The 15,930-nt window shown below is 39.5% G+C and overlaps 1 protein-coding gene across 1 annotated transcript in view; it reads left to right on the top strand.

Moving 5' to 3' along the window:
- adamts3 (ADAM metallopeptidase with thrombospondin type 1 motif, 3) overlaps positions 1–15,930 on the top strand; it is a 210,783-nt gene that overhangs the window by 97,176 nt on the left and 97,677 nt on the right. The window contains exons 9-11 of the mRNA XM_046348366.1: positions 1,001–1,106; positions 3,670–3,813; positions 12,507–12,639. Coding sequence (XP_046204322.1) covers positions 1,001–1,106; positions 3,670–3,813; positions 12,507–12,639 — 383 coding nt within the window. The remainder of the gene's footprint in view (positions 1–1,000; positions 1,107–3,669; positions 3,814–12,506; positions 12,640–15,930) is intronic.

Below are 15,930 nucleotides of genomic sequence, written 5' to 3'. Positions count from 1 at the left end.
TCATCGCTCACCAGCGACTCCTGTGGCAGGCCGGGCACAGTGCACGCTAACCAAGGTTGCCAGGTGCACGGTGTTTCCTCCGACACATTGGTGCGGCTGGCTTCCGGGTTGGATGCGCGCTGTGGTTGGGTTGTGTATCGGAGGACGCATGACTTTCAACCTTCGTCTCTCCCGAGCCCGTACAGGAGTTGTAGCGATGAGACAAGATAGTAACTACTAAAACAATTGGATACCATGAAATTGGGGTAAAAATAAAATAAAAACTTTTGCAATTATGTTAGCACAGCTGAAAACTGTTGTCCTGATTAAAGAAGCAATACAATTGGCCTTCAGTAGACTAGTTGAGTATCTGGAGCGTCGGCATTCGTGGGTTCGATTACAGGCTCAAAATGTCCAGAAACGAGTTTCTTCTGAAACTTATTCAGTCTATTTTCGTTTTGTTCTGAAAAATTAAGGCTAGCTGAATGAAGGCTAGCTTCATCAAATAGTACCTGCAAATCACCAGTCTCAACGTCAACAGTGAAGAGGCGACTCAAGGATGCTGGCCTTCTAGGCAGAGTTCCTCTCTCTCTTTTTATTGACCAGTCTGAGATATGGCTTTTTCTTTGCAACTACTGTTATTGCAAATTAAACATCACAAATCACCAAGAAAAACAGTTACATTCCTCCACAAATGTCCCCAATCAATACTTTAAATCCCCGAACAGTACCAGAGAGAAATGACAAAAGGATAGAGAGCGGTAATGGGCAGTCCATCATGGGACTTTTATTCAATGTTTTATTCTGTGTTTCAGCATTCAACCCACATAATGCATTTATTGTGAAAACCAGGATTATTTTTTAATAATGATACTGAAGCGACCTCAAAAACCACTATTCGCGCAGCACTAGTACGCACCATTGTCTCTCTTTCACCATATCTACCTCAATGTAGAATGATTTCTCTCCTCTCTCTTTCACCATATCTACCTCAATGTAGAATGATTTCTCTCTTCTCCAGGCTACGCCCCCGTAACAGGCATGTGCCATACAGTCCGGAGCTGCACGCTGAACCATGAGGATGGATTCTCCTCTGCCTTCGTTGTCGCCCACGAGACCGGACATGTGTAAATTCTGATTATCTGTGTCTGTGTGTGTTTACACGGGGGCGGTTCAAGGTTCCATAGTGTGGAAATATAATGTTTCCCATAATCTATTCAGTGGTTTTGTGTTCAGTTGGCTCCTCTGTGATCTGACGTTAGCATCAACCACCTTTCAGAGACAGGCCCACCTATTCTACAGCCTCTCCTCTATTATGATATTACATCATGTCCTGCCTCCTCCCAAATTACGTCAATCAGACATAACATCCATAGAGCGGCAGGCCGTAGAGCGGCAGACCGTAGAGCGGCAGGCCGTAGAGCGGCAGGCCATAGGGACACCAGAGGAGCTGGAGAGGTAGTGGGGAACCCAGAGGAGCTGGAGAGGTAATGGGGAGCTGGAGAGGTAGTGGGGAACCCAGAGGAACTGGAGAGGTAGTGGGGAACCCAGAGGAGCTGGAGAGGTAGTGGGGAGCTGGAGAGGTAGTGGGGAACCCAGAGGAGCTGGAGAGGTAGTGGGGAACTGGAGAGGTAGTGGGGAACCCAGAGGAGCTGGAGAGGTAGTGGGGAACCCAGAGGAGCTGGAGAGGTAGTGGGGAACCCAGAGGAACTGGAGAGGTAGTGGGGAACCCAGAGGAGCTGGAGAGGTAGTGGGGAACCCAGAGGAACTGGAGAGGTAGTGGGGAACCCAGAGGAGCTGGAGAGGTAATGGGGAGCTGGAGAGGTAGTGGGGAACCCAGAGGAGCTGGAGAGGTAGTGGGGAACTGGAGAGGTAGTGGGGAACCCAGAGGAACTGGAGAGGTAGTGGGGAGCTGGAGAGGTAGTGGGGGACCCAGAGGAGCTGGAGAGGTAGTGGGGAACCCAGAGGAGCTGCAGAGGTAGTGGGGAGCTGGAGAGGTAGTGGGGAGCTGGAGAGGTAGTGGGGAACCCAGAGGAGCTGGAGAGGTAGTGGGGAACCCAGAGGAGCTGGAGAGGTAGTGGGGAACCCAGAGGAGCTGCAGAGGTAGTGGGGAGCTGGAGAGGTAGTGGGGAGCTGGAGAGGTAGTGGGGAACCCAGAGGAGCTGGAGAGGTAGTGGGGAACCCAGAGGAGCTGCAGAGGTAGTGGGGAGCTGGAGAGGTAGTGGGGAGCTGGAGAGGTAGTGGGGAACCCAGAGGAGCTGGAGAGATAGTGGGGAACCCAGAGGAGCTGGAGAGGTAGTGGGGAACCCAGAGGAGCTGCAGAGGTAGTGGGGAGCTGGAGAGGTAGTGGGGAACCCAGAGGAGCTGGAGAGGTAGTGGGGAGCTGGAGAGGTAGTGGGGAGCTGGAGAGGTAGTGGGGAACCCAGAGGAGCTGGAGAGGTAGTGGGGAGCTGGAGAGGTAGTGGGGAGCTGGAGAGGTAGTGGGGAACCCAGAGGAGCTGGAGAGGTAGTGGGGAGCTGGAGAGGTAGTGGGGAACCCAGAGGAGCTGGAGAGGTAGTGGGGAGCTGGAGAGGTAGTGGGGAGCTGGAGAGGTAGTGGGGAACCCAGAGGAGCTGGAGAGGTAGTGGGGAGCTGGAGAGGTAGTGGGGAGCTGGAGAGGTAGTGGGGAACCCAGAGGAGCTGGAGAGGTAGTGGGGAACTGGAGAGGTAGTGGGGAACCCAGAGGAACTGGAGAGGTAGTGGGGAGCTGGAGAGGTAGTGGGGAGCTGGAGAGGTAGTGGGGAACCCAGAGGAGCTGGAGAGGTAGTGGGGAACCCAGAGGAGCTGCAGAGGTAGTGGGGAGCTGGAGAGGTAGTGGGGAGCTGGAGAGGTAGTGGGGAACCCAGAGGAGCTGAAGAGGTAGTGGGGAACCCAGAGGAGCTGGAGAGGTAGTGGGGAGCTGGAGAGGTAGTGGGGAACCCAGAGGAGCTGGAGAGGTAGTGGGGAACCCAGAGGAGCTGCAGAGGTAGTGGGGAGCTGGAGAGGTAGTGGGGAACCCAGAGGAGCTGGAGAGGTAGTGGGGAGCTGGAGAGGTAGTGGGGAGCTGGAGAGGTAGTGGGGAGCCCAGAGGAGCTGGAGAGGTAGTGGGGAGCTCGACAGGTAGTGGGGAACCCAGAGGAGCTGGAGAGGAAGTGGGGAGCTGGAGAGGTAGTGGGGAACCCAGAGGAGCTGGAGAGGTAGTGGGGAGCTGGAGAGGTAGTGGGGAACCCAGAGGAGCTGGAGAGGTAGTGGGGAACCCAGAGGAGCTGGAGAGGTAGTGGGGAACCCAGAGGAGCTGGAGAGGAAGTGGGGAGCTGGAGAGGTAGTGGGGAACCCAGAGGAGCTGGAGAGGTAGTGGGGAGCTGGAGAGGTAGTGGGGAACCCAGAGGAGCTGGAGAGGTAGTGGGGAGCTCGACAGGTAGTGGGGAACCCAGAGGAGCTGGAGAGGAAGTGGGGAGCTGGAGAGGTAGTGGGGAACCCAGAGGAGCTGGAGAGGTAGTGGGGAGCTGGAGAGGTAGTGGGGAACCCAGAGGAGCTGGAGAGGAAGTGGGGAGCTGGACAGGTAACATATTCTCTAAGTCAAATTAAATCTTATTAGGAATCAACGTCCATGACAACGTCCCTAACTCTCTCTCTCTCTCTTTCCCTTTCTCTTTCTTGTGTGTGTAAAGGCTGGGTATGGAGCATGATGGTCAGGGTAATCGTTGTGGGGACGAGACAGCCATGGGGAGTGTGATGGCTCCACTGGTTCAAGCTGCCTTCCACCGATACCACTGGTCCATGTGTAGTGGACAGGAGCTCAAGAGATATATACAGTATGTTACCTTCTATTAACCTACTTTTACAAGTATTGTTACTTTACTAGTATGTTACAATTACTCTACCATTACTAATATTAATACTATCACTAATATGTGTACTATTACTAATACTATTACTTTACTGTTACTAAAACAATACTCTTACTAAAACAATACTCTTACTAAAACAATACTATTACTTTACTGTTGCTAAAACAAACACTACTATTACTTTACTGTTACTATAACTGATACTTTTACTATTGCTGTTATTATAACTAATACTATTACTATTATTTTACTGTTACTAAAACATACTATTACTTTACTGTTACTGAAACTAATACTATTACTTTACTGTTACTGAAACTAATACTATTACTTTACTGTTACTGAAACTAATACTATTACTTTACTGTTACTGAAACTAATACTATTACTTTACTGTTACTGAAACTAATACTATTACTTTACTGTTACTGAAACTAATACTATTACTTTACTGTTACTGAAACTAATACTATTACTTTACTGTTATTAAAACAATACTATTACTTTACTCTTACTAAAACTGATACTTTTACTATTGCTGTTATTATAACTAATACTATTACTATTATTTTACTGTTACTGAAACTAATACTATTACTTTACTGTTATTAAAACAATACTATTACTTTACTGTTACTGAAACTAATACTATTACTTTACTGTTACTGAAACTAATACTATTACTTTACTGTTACTGAAACTAATACTATTACTTTACTGTTACTGAAACTAATACTATTACTTTACTGTTACTGAAACTAATACTATTACTTTACTCTTACTAAAACTGATACTTTTACTATTGCTGTTATTATAACTAATACTATTACTATTATTTTACTGTTACTGAAACTAATACTATTACTTTACTGTTATTAAAACAATACTATTACTTTACTCTTACTAAAACTGATACTTTTACTATTGCTGTTATTATAACTAATACTATTACTATTATTTTACTGTTACTGAAACTAATACTATTACTTTACTGTTACTGAAACTAATACTATTACTTTACTGTTATTATAACTAATACTATTACTTTACTGTTATTATAACTAATACTATTACTTTACTGTTACTGAAACTAATACTATTACTTTACTGTTACTGAAACTAATACTATTACTTTACTGTTACTGAAACTAATACTATTACTTTACTGTTACTGAAACTAATACTATTACTTTACTGTTACTGAAACTAATACTATTACTTTACTGTTACTGAAACTAATACTATTACTTTACTGTTACTGAAACTAATACTATTACTTTACTCTTACTAAAACTGATACTTTTACTATTGCTGTTATTATAACTAAAAATATTACTATTATTTTACTGTTACTGAAACTAATACTATTACTTTACTGTTATTAAAACAATACTATTACTTTACTCTTACTAAAACTGATACTTTTACTATTGCTGTTATTATAACTAATACTATTACTATTATTTTACTGTTACTGAAACTAATACTATTACTTTACTGTTACTGAAACTAATACTATTACTTTACTGTTATTATAACTAATACTATTACTTTACTGTTATTATAACTAATACTATTACTTTACTGTTACTGAAACTAATACTATTACTTTACTGTTACTGAAACTAATACTATTACTTTACTGTTACTGAAACTAATACTATTACTTTACTGTTACTGAAACTAATACTATTACTTTACTGTTACTGAAACTAATACTATTACTTTACTCTTACTGAAACTAATACTATTACTTTACTGTTACTGAAACTAATACTATTACTTTACTGTTATTATAACTAATACTATTACTTTACTGTTACTGAAACTAATACTATTACTTTACTGTTACTGAAACTAATACTATTACTTTACTGTTACTGAAACTAATACTATTACTTTACTGTTACTGAAACTAATACTATTACTTTACTGTTACTGAAACTAATACTATTACTTTACTGTTACTGAAACTAATACTATTAATTTACTGTTATTAAAACAATACTATTACTTTACTCTTACTAAAACTGATACTTTTACTATTGCTGTTATTATAACTAATACTATTACTATTATTTTACTGTTACTGAAACTAATACTATTACTTTACTGTTACTGAAACTAATACTATTACTTTACTGTTATTATAACTAATACTATTACTTTACTGTTATTATAACTAATACTATTACTTTACTGTTACTGAAACTAATACTATTACTTTACTGTTACTGAAACTAATACTATTACTTTACTGTTACTGAAACTAATACTATTACTTTACTGTTACTGAAACTAATACTATTACTTTACTGTTACTGAAACTAATACTATTACTTTACTCTTACTGAAACTAATACTATTACTTTACTGTTACTGAAACTAATACTATTACTTTACTGTTATTAAAACAATACTATTACTTTACTCTTACTAAAACTGATACTTTTACTATTGCTGTTATTATAACTAATACTATTACTATTATTTTACTGTTACTGAAACTAATACTATTACTTTACTGTTATTAAAACAATACTATTACTTTACTCTTACTAAAACTGATACTTTTACTATTGCTGTTATTATAACTAATACTATTACTATTATTTTACTGTTACTGAAACTAATACTATTACTTTACTGTTACTGAAACTAATACTATTACTTTACTGTTATTATAACTAATACTATTACTTTACTGTTACTGAAACTAATACTATTACTTTACTGTTATTAAAACAATACTATTACTTTACTCTTACTAAAACTGATACTTTTACTATTGCTGTTATTATAACTAATACTATTATTTTACTGTTACTGAAACTAATACTATTACTTTACTGTTACTGAAACTAATACTATTACTTTACTGTTATTATAACTAATACTATTACTTTACTGTTACTGAAACTAATACTATTACTTTACTGTTACTGAAACTAATACTATTACTTTACTGTTATTATAACTAATACTATTACTTTACTGTTACTGAAACTAATACTATTACTTTACTGTTACTGAAACTAATACTATTACTTTACTGTTACTGAAACTAATACTATTACTTTACTGTTACTGAAACTAATACTATTACTTTACTGTTACTGAAACTAATACTATTACTTTACTGTTACTGAAACTAATACTATTACTTTACTGTTACTGAAACTAATACTATTACTTTACTCTTACTAAAACTGATACATTTACCATTGCTGTTATTATAACTAATACTATTACTATTACTTTACTGTTACTGAAACTAATACTATTACTTTACTGTTACTGAAACTAATACTATTACTTTACTGTTACTGAAACTAATACTATTACTTTACTGTTACTGAAACTAATACTATTACTTTACTGTTACTGAAACGAATACTATTACTTTACTGTTACTGAAACTAATACTATTACTTTACTGTTACTGAAACTAATACTATTACTTTACTGTTACTGAAACTAATACTATTACTTTACTGTTACTGAAACTAATACTATTACTTTACTGTTACTGAAACTAATACTATTACTTTACTGTTATTAAAACAATACTATTACTTTACTCTTACTATAACTGATACTTTTACTATTGCTGTTATTATAACTAATACTATTACTTTACTGTTACTGAAACTAATACTATTACTTTACTGTTACTGAAACTAATACTATTACTTTACTGTTACTGAAACTAATACTATTACTTTACTGTTACTGAAACTAATACTATTACTTTACTGTTACTGAAACTAATACTATTACTTTACTCTTACTGAAACTAATACTATTACTTTACTGTTACTGAAACTAATACTATTACTTTACTGTTATTATAACTAATACTATTACTTTACTGTTACTGAAACTAATACTATTACTTTACTGTTACTGAAACTAATACTATTACTTTACTGTTACTGAAACTAATACTATTACTTTACTGTTACTGAAACTAATACTATTACTTTACTGTTACTGAAACTAATACTATTACTTTACTGTTACTGAAACTAATACTATTACTTTACTGTTATTAAAACAATACTATTACTTTACTCTTACTAAAACTGATACTTTTACTATTGCTGTTATTATAACTAATACTATTACTATTATTTTACTGTTACTGAAACTAATACTATTACTTTACTGTTACTGAAACTAATACTATTACTTTACTGTTATTATAACTAATACTATTACTTTACTGTTATTATAACTAATACTATTACTTTACTGTTACTGAAACTAATACTATTACTTTACTGTTACTGAAACTAATACTATTACTTTACTGTTACTGAAACTAATACTATTACTTTACTGTTACTGAAACTAATACTATTACTTTACTGTTACTGAAACTAATACTATTACTTTACTCTTACTGAAACTAATACTATTACTTTACTGTTACTGAAACTAATACTATTACTTTACTGTTATTAAAACAATACTATTACTTTACTCTTACTAAAACTGATACTTTTACTATTGCTGTTATTATAACTAATACTATTACTATTATTTTACTGTTACTGAAACTAATACTATTACTTTACTGTTATTAAAACAATACTATTACTTTACTCTTACTAAAACTGATACTTTTACTATTGCTGTTATTATAACTAATACTATTACTATTATTTTACTGTTACTGAAACTAATACTATTACTTTACTGTTACTGAAACTAATACTATTACTTTACTGTTATTATAACTAATACTATTACTTTACTGTTACTGAAACTAATACTATTACTTTACTGTTATTAAAACAATACTATTACTTTACTCTTACTAAAACTGATACTTTTACTATTGCTGTTATTATAACTAATACTATTATTTTACTGTTACTGAAACTAATACTATTACTTTACTGTTACTGAAACTAATACTATTACTTTACTGTTATTATAACTAATACTATTACTTTACTGTTACTGAAACTAATACTATTACTTTACTGTTACTGAAACTAATACTATTACTTTACTGTTATTATAACTAATACTATTACTTTACTGTTACTGAAACTAATACTATTACTTTACTGTTACTGAAACTAATACTATTACTTTACTGTTACTGAAACTAATACTATTACTTTACTGTTACTGAAACTAATACTATTACTTTACTGTTACTGAAACTAATACTATTACTTTACTGTTACTGAAACTAATACTATTACTTTACTGTTACTGAAACTAATACTATTACTTTACTCTTACTAAAACTGATACATTTACCATTGCTGTTATTATAACTAATACTATTACTATTACTTTACTGTTACTGAAACTAATACTATTACTTTACTGTTACTGAAACTAATACTATTACTTTACTGTTACTGAAACTAATACTATTACTTTACTGTTACTGAAACTAATACTATTACTTTACTGTTACTGAAACGAATACTATTACTTTACTGTTACTGAAACTAATACTATTACTTTACTGTTACTGAAACTAATACTATTACTTTACTGTTACTGAAACTAATACTATTACTTTACTGTTACTGAAACTAATACTATTACTTTACTGTTACTGAAACTAATACTATTACTTTACTGTTATTAAAACAATACTATTACTTTACTCTTACTATAACTGATACTTTTACTATTGCTGTTATTATAACTAATACTATTACTTTACTGTTACTGAAACATCTTCTTAAGGTCAGACAACCACATATCACAGTTGTAGTAAGTTGGATTTTCCTCAAAACAGTTATCAGCAAATTCTGTGCTTGTAGGAAAAGTGCAAGACTATCATGGTACTGTACTCTACTAAGATTTTACAAATGACCACAATACTGTAATCTTCTGAAAGTTTACGGTACTAACATGGGACTGTACTCTGAGACTTACAGTATTACCATTACAAGTCACCTCACAAGTCCTCAACTGGCAGCTTCATTAAATAGGACCCGCAAATCACCAGTCTCAACGTCAACAGTGAAGAAGCGACTCAAGGATGCTGGCCTTCTAGGCTGAGTTCCTCTGTCCAGTTTGTGTTCTTTTGCCTATCTTATTCTTTTATCTTTATTGGCCAGTCTGAGATATGGCTTTTTCTCTGTAACTCTGCCTAGAGTGAAATGCTTACTTCCAAGCCCTTAACCAACAATGCTTTAAGAAGTTTTACTAAAAACAAGGATTAAGTAAAAAATATATAAGTAACAAATAATTAAACATCAGCAGTAAAATAACAATAGCTAGGCTATATACAGGGGGTACCGGTACAGAGTCAATGTGGAGGCTATATACAGGGGGTACCGGTACAGAGTCAATGTGGAGGCTATATACAGGGGGTACCGGTACAGAGTCAATGTGGAGGCTATATACAGGGGGTACCGGTACAGAGTCAATGTGGAGGCTATATACAGGGGGTACCGGTACAGAGTCAATGTGGAGGCTATATACAGGGGGTACCGGTACAGAGTCAATGTGGAGGCTATATACAGGGGGTACCGGTACAGAGTCAATGTGGAGGCTATATACAGGGGGTACCGGTACAGAGTCAATGTGCGGGGGCACCGGTTAATCGGGGTAATTGAGGTAATATGTACATGGAGGTAGAGTTAGTGACTATGCATAGATAATAAACGGAGAGTAGAAGCTGCGTAAGAGAGGGGTCTGGGTAGCCCTTTGATTAGCTGTTCAGGTGTTATATGGCTTGGGGGTAGAAACTGTTAAGAAGCCTCTTGGACCTAGACTTGCCGTGCGGTAGCAGAGAGGACAGTCTATGACTAGGGTGGCTGGAGTCTTTGGCAATTTTTAGGGCCTTCTGACACCGCCTGGAAGAGTGGTCCTGGATGGCAGAAAGTTTTGCCCCAGTGATGTACTGGGCCATACTCACTACCCTCTGTAGTGCCTTGCGGTCGGAGGCCGAGCAGTTGCCATACCAGGCAGTGATGCAACCGGATGCTCTCGATGGTGCAGCTATAGAACCTTTTTTATGATCTGAGGACTCATGTCATATCTTTTTAGTCTCTCGAGGGGGGAAAATATTTTGTCGTGCCCTCTTCACGACTGTCTTGGTGTGCTTGGACCATGTTAGTTTGTTGGTGATGTGGACACCAAGGAACTTGTAGCTCTCAACCTGCTCCACTACAGCCCCATCGATGAGAATGGGGATGTGCTCGGTCCTCTTTTTCCTGTAGTCCACAATCATCTCCTTTGTCCTGGCACCACACGACCAGGTCTCTGACCTCCTTCCTATAGACTGTCTTGTCGTTGTCGGTGATCAGGCCTACCACTGTTGTGTCATTGGCAAACTTAATGGTGTTGGAGTATTGCCTGGCCATGCAGTCATGAGTGAACAGGGAGTACAGGAGAGGACTGAGCACACACCTCTGAGGAGCCCCAGTGTTGAGGATCAGCGTGGCGGATGTGTTGTTACCAACGCTTACCACCTGGGGGGTGGCCCGTGAGGAAATCCAGGATCCAGTTTCAGAGGGAGGTGTTTTATCCCAGGGTCCTTAACTTAGTGATGAGCTTTGAGGGCACTATTGTGTTGAACGCTGAGCTGTAGTCAATGAATAGCATTCTCACATAGGTGTTCCTTTTGTCCTAGTGGGAAAGGGAGTGTTGAGTGCAATAGAGATTGCATCAGATTGCATCATATTTGGATCTTTTAGCATCTATTGCATGGTGTCACCTGATCAATGGCTTTGTCCAATCATAGATACAGTCATTGGTAAAACCTAGCAGTATTACTTATTTATCTGAGAGGGAGGCAGATGTACAGCATTTTGCTAAAAAAAACTGATAATTTGTCTCTCTGAAATTAATCATATTCCAAACAAATACAAAGAGGGCACGACAAAGCCTATTTCCCCCTCAGGAACTAAAAAGATTTGCATGGGTCCTGAGATCCTCAAAAGGTTCTACAGCTGCAACATCACTGCCTGGTACAGCAACTGCTTTGGCCTTCGACTGCAAGGCACTACAGAGGGTAGTGTGTACGGCCCAGTACATCACTGGGGCCAAGCTTCCTGCCATCTTGGACCTCTACACCAGGCGGTGTCAGAGGAAGGCCCTAAAAATTGTCAAAGACCCCCGCCACCCTAGTCATAGACTGTTCTCTCTGCTATCGCATGGCAAGTGGTACCGGAGTGCCAAGTCTAGGACCAAGAGGCTTCTCAACAGTTTTTACCCCCAAGTCATAAGACTCCTGAACATCTAATCAAATGGCTACCTGGACTATTTGCATTGTGTACCCCCCCCCCAACTCCTCTTTTTACGCTGCTGCTCCTCTGTTTATCATATATGCATAGTCACTTTAACTATACATTCATGTACATACTACCTCAATTGGGCCGACCCACCGGTGCCGTTTTCATTATTTGACCTCACATTTTGCTTACTGTGCATCTTTGTTACCTTGTTCCAACACACACACAATTTATTGAACAGTTGTTTTTTTTACATTAAAATAAAATTCTATTCTAATGTTACCGAACACCTTCATGAATGCGTTTAGAGTGTTGCAGTCAGAATGACTCTGCTCCTTAGCTTGGGGCAGTCCCTCGAGTCACAGCGGTTCAAGTGTTAAACAATAAATTAATTTAACAACATTTCTGAAAATGAAATGAAACTCTTCTTGTGTCTCATAGTTCGTATGACTGTCTCCTGGACGACCCGTTCAAACACGACTGGCCCCAGCTGCCGGAGCTGCCAGGGATCAACTACTCCATGGATGAACAGTGTCGCTTCGACTTCGGAGTCGGATACAAAATCTGCACATCAGTAAGTTTGGTCTCGGACATCGTCTAGTCTAGTAGGGAGACAGAGATACCCTATAGAGCTGTCTGATAATTCAGACTCCCTTCCGCTCAGATATCCCTTTGAAGAGCAGAGAAATATAACCTCTGTGTTGGAGGGAAATACACATGACCAAACTGCTTTACAGTTGGCACTATGCATTGGGCCAGGTAGCCTTATCCTGGCATCTGTTAAATCCGTCGGACGGCCAGATGGTTAAGCGTGATTCATCACTCAAGAGATCGTGTTTCCACTGCTCCAGAGTCTAATGGCCGTGAGCTTCACATCACTCCAGCCGATGCTTGGCATTGCTCATGGTGATCTTAGGCTTGTGTGCGGCTGCTTGGCAATGGAAACCCATTTCATAAAGCTCCTGACGAACAGTTCTTGTGCTGACGTTGCTTCCAGAGGTAGTTTGGAAATCGGTAGTGAGTGTTGCAACTGAGGACAGACTATTTTTAATCACTAGGTGCTTCAGCACTCGACAGTCCTGCTCTGTGAGCTTGTGTGGTCTAAATAATTATCTCTGCTATTATTCTGACATTTCACATTCTTAAAATAAAGTGGTAATCCTAACTGACCTAAAACAGGGAATTTTTACTAGGATTAAATGTCAGGAATTGTGAAAAACTAAGTTTAAATGTATTTGGCTAAGGTGTATGTAAACGTCTGACTTCAACTGTACACACACACTATATATACACTTCAACTGTATATAGTGTATGATGGGGTGTCCACATACTGATGTATATAAAGTGTATATTGTGTCTGTTTATCAGGGAAATAGTTTCAGTAAGGAGATTAGAGGTGGGGGATCATGCAGGGGCATAGAAGAATTGTGACGCTAAAAGTTTGAGTAATTAAAAACTATCCAGAACCAATGCTAATAAGATAGATCTGAATACATTGTGGCAATTAATATATGCCATTTAGCAGACGCAAAGCGACTTGGTCATGTCCATGGGTGGTCCATGGGTGGTCCATGGGTCGTCCCTGGAAATAAACATCCAGTCTGTCAGAGCTCTGCTCCATGCCACTCTCTGAACCCAGATCATTATTTCCTGTTTCGTTGATTTAAGGCTTTAATCAAAATGCAGCTTGAAATGTGTTCTTCATTCCTGAGTCCTGGTGAACAGTGTTTGGTTCTTAACGAGCTCCTTAGTGTCTGGCGACTCCAGAGGAATCCGATTTCAATCGTTATTTACTGAGTTCAACTGTTAATTTACTATTTTCTACAGAATTAGCTGTGACCAGCAACATATGAAGATGCGCTCCGAACAATTTCTATTAATACTTGACCATCACCTCCCCCACTGTAACAATGTGCTGGGCTCGTTGTCGGAGTCAGGCGCAGGACACAGGTTTGAGGAAAAACACAAGTCTTTACTCAAAACATTAATACAAAAAAAACGGAATATCAACAACAAGGAAACATCACGTATCGAGAAAACCCTCCAACACACACAGTAACACAAAACAATCATGGACAAAACAGAAAGGTAGACGAGAGGTTAAATAAGGAACATAATAAGGGAATAGAAATCAGCATAATCAAGACAAAACAAAAGGAAAAATGGATCGTGATGACTAGAAAGCCGGTGACGTCGACAGCCTAACGCCGCCCAAACAAGGAGAGGAGCCGACCTCAGCCGAAGTCGTGACACCCACGGTGTTAATTTTGTAACATTTATTAATCTGGCTTTTTTTCTGAAAATGTTGGCCTTTTAATCGTAAAATGTCGAAACAACAACGGCCACAAAGGAGCAGGCCTCTGCTGAAGCCTTGGGTTCACCTGACACAGACTCGGATCCCCCGACCTAGCCATGGTAATGGTGGCTATCATGAAATCTGAACAGACTGTGCTGGCTAAGGTGGAGTCACTATCCACTGACCTATCCGCACAAATAGTTATTCTCGCCACGGAGGTCAACATAAAGATCGACTTGGCGAGACATGACACCTGCCTGAATAGCGCAAATATTTACTCCGACAAAGTGGTGACACTGGAAGAGGAAGTCACCCAGCTATCATTAGATGTCATCAAACTCACTTCCAAGGTTGAGGACCTTGAGAAGAGACAGCGCCCGGGGAACGGGGCCTCGATTACACCCCCACCCTTGACCGTGCGCACATAAGCATACAGTCCACACAGAAGAATGGGGAGCCATCCAGACCCATAGTAGTTTCTTCTGTAAGGCAGCGCGAGCGGCTCCCATCACCCACGACAGCCAGCGGCTCCCATCACCCACGACAGCCAGCGGCTCCCATCACCCACGACAGCCAGCGGCTCCCATCACCCACGACAGCCAGTGGCTCCCATCACCCACGACAGCCAGTGGCTCCCATCACCCACGACAGCCAGTGGCTCCCATCACCCACGACAGCCAGCGGCTCCCATCACCCACGACAGCCAGCGGCTCCCATCACCCACGACAGCCAGCGGCTCCCATCACCCACGACAGCCAGCGGCTCCCATCACCCACGACAGCCAGCGGCTCCCATCACCCACGACAGCCAGAATATTGGCATTTACCCCGACTACATGGCGGCAGTCATGAAGAGGAGGTCAGCCTTTAACGAGGTGAGGGGGCTCCTACACCGCTGTCGTAACACCAAGTTCGGCATTCTTTACCCAGCTGTACAGAAGATCACTACTCTCTCTGGCGAGCAGAAGACATACTTAGACCCAACCAAGACCAAAGAATACATTGTCGCGCACCTACATCCACAGGAGGACTGGCGACATAATATTAACTAGCCATTGTGGTCTCATACTGTGACCCTGCACTAGCCGTGCTAACGCGAACAAGGACCAACTAGTGAATTCATATCTTGATTAGAAACGTGCCCGCTGCCCCCCAAAATTACAATTATTCATCCAGTAACTTAACGTTCTGAACAATGATGATATGTATAGGGTGACATGTTTTCACAAGGACAATATAGTTTGAATAGTATTTTATTTACAGTACATGGCACAATTAGCTTTTACCAACTAGCTGCGGCTGTACAGCGACGGTGCTAGGTGGTGCGGTAATAATTAGCCTAGTCGCTACCTAAGGCTAGGGCTGAGCGCTCTTTCCATGCCTTATTAGGATACCCTACTAACATACTGTGAGCATGTTTAATACATACAAGTTTATACTCCCAAAGGACCATGTGTATTATTCTTTACTATTTGACTGGTTGGTCTGCCCTGGTGCTTGGTGGTGGATGGCACGGGTTTGTGTGTGTGTGTGTGTCTCACACTTTGTGTGTGTGAGTTATATATATATA

The sequence above is a fragment of the Oncorhynchus gorbuscha genome, linkage group LG05 (genome assembly GCF_021184085.1).
Source record: "Oncorhynchus gorbuscha isolate QuinsamMale2020 ecotype Even-year linkage group LG05, OgorEven_v1.0, whole genome shotgun sequence".
NCBI classification, from domain to species: Eukaryota; Metazoa; Chordata; class Actinopteri; order Salmoniformes; family Salmonidae; genus Oncorhynchus; species Oncorhynchus gorbuscha.
The sequence above is the reverse complement of the archived record's forward strand: the minus strand, read 5'-3'. Positions and strand labels throughout refer to the sequence as shown.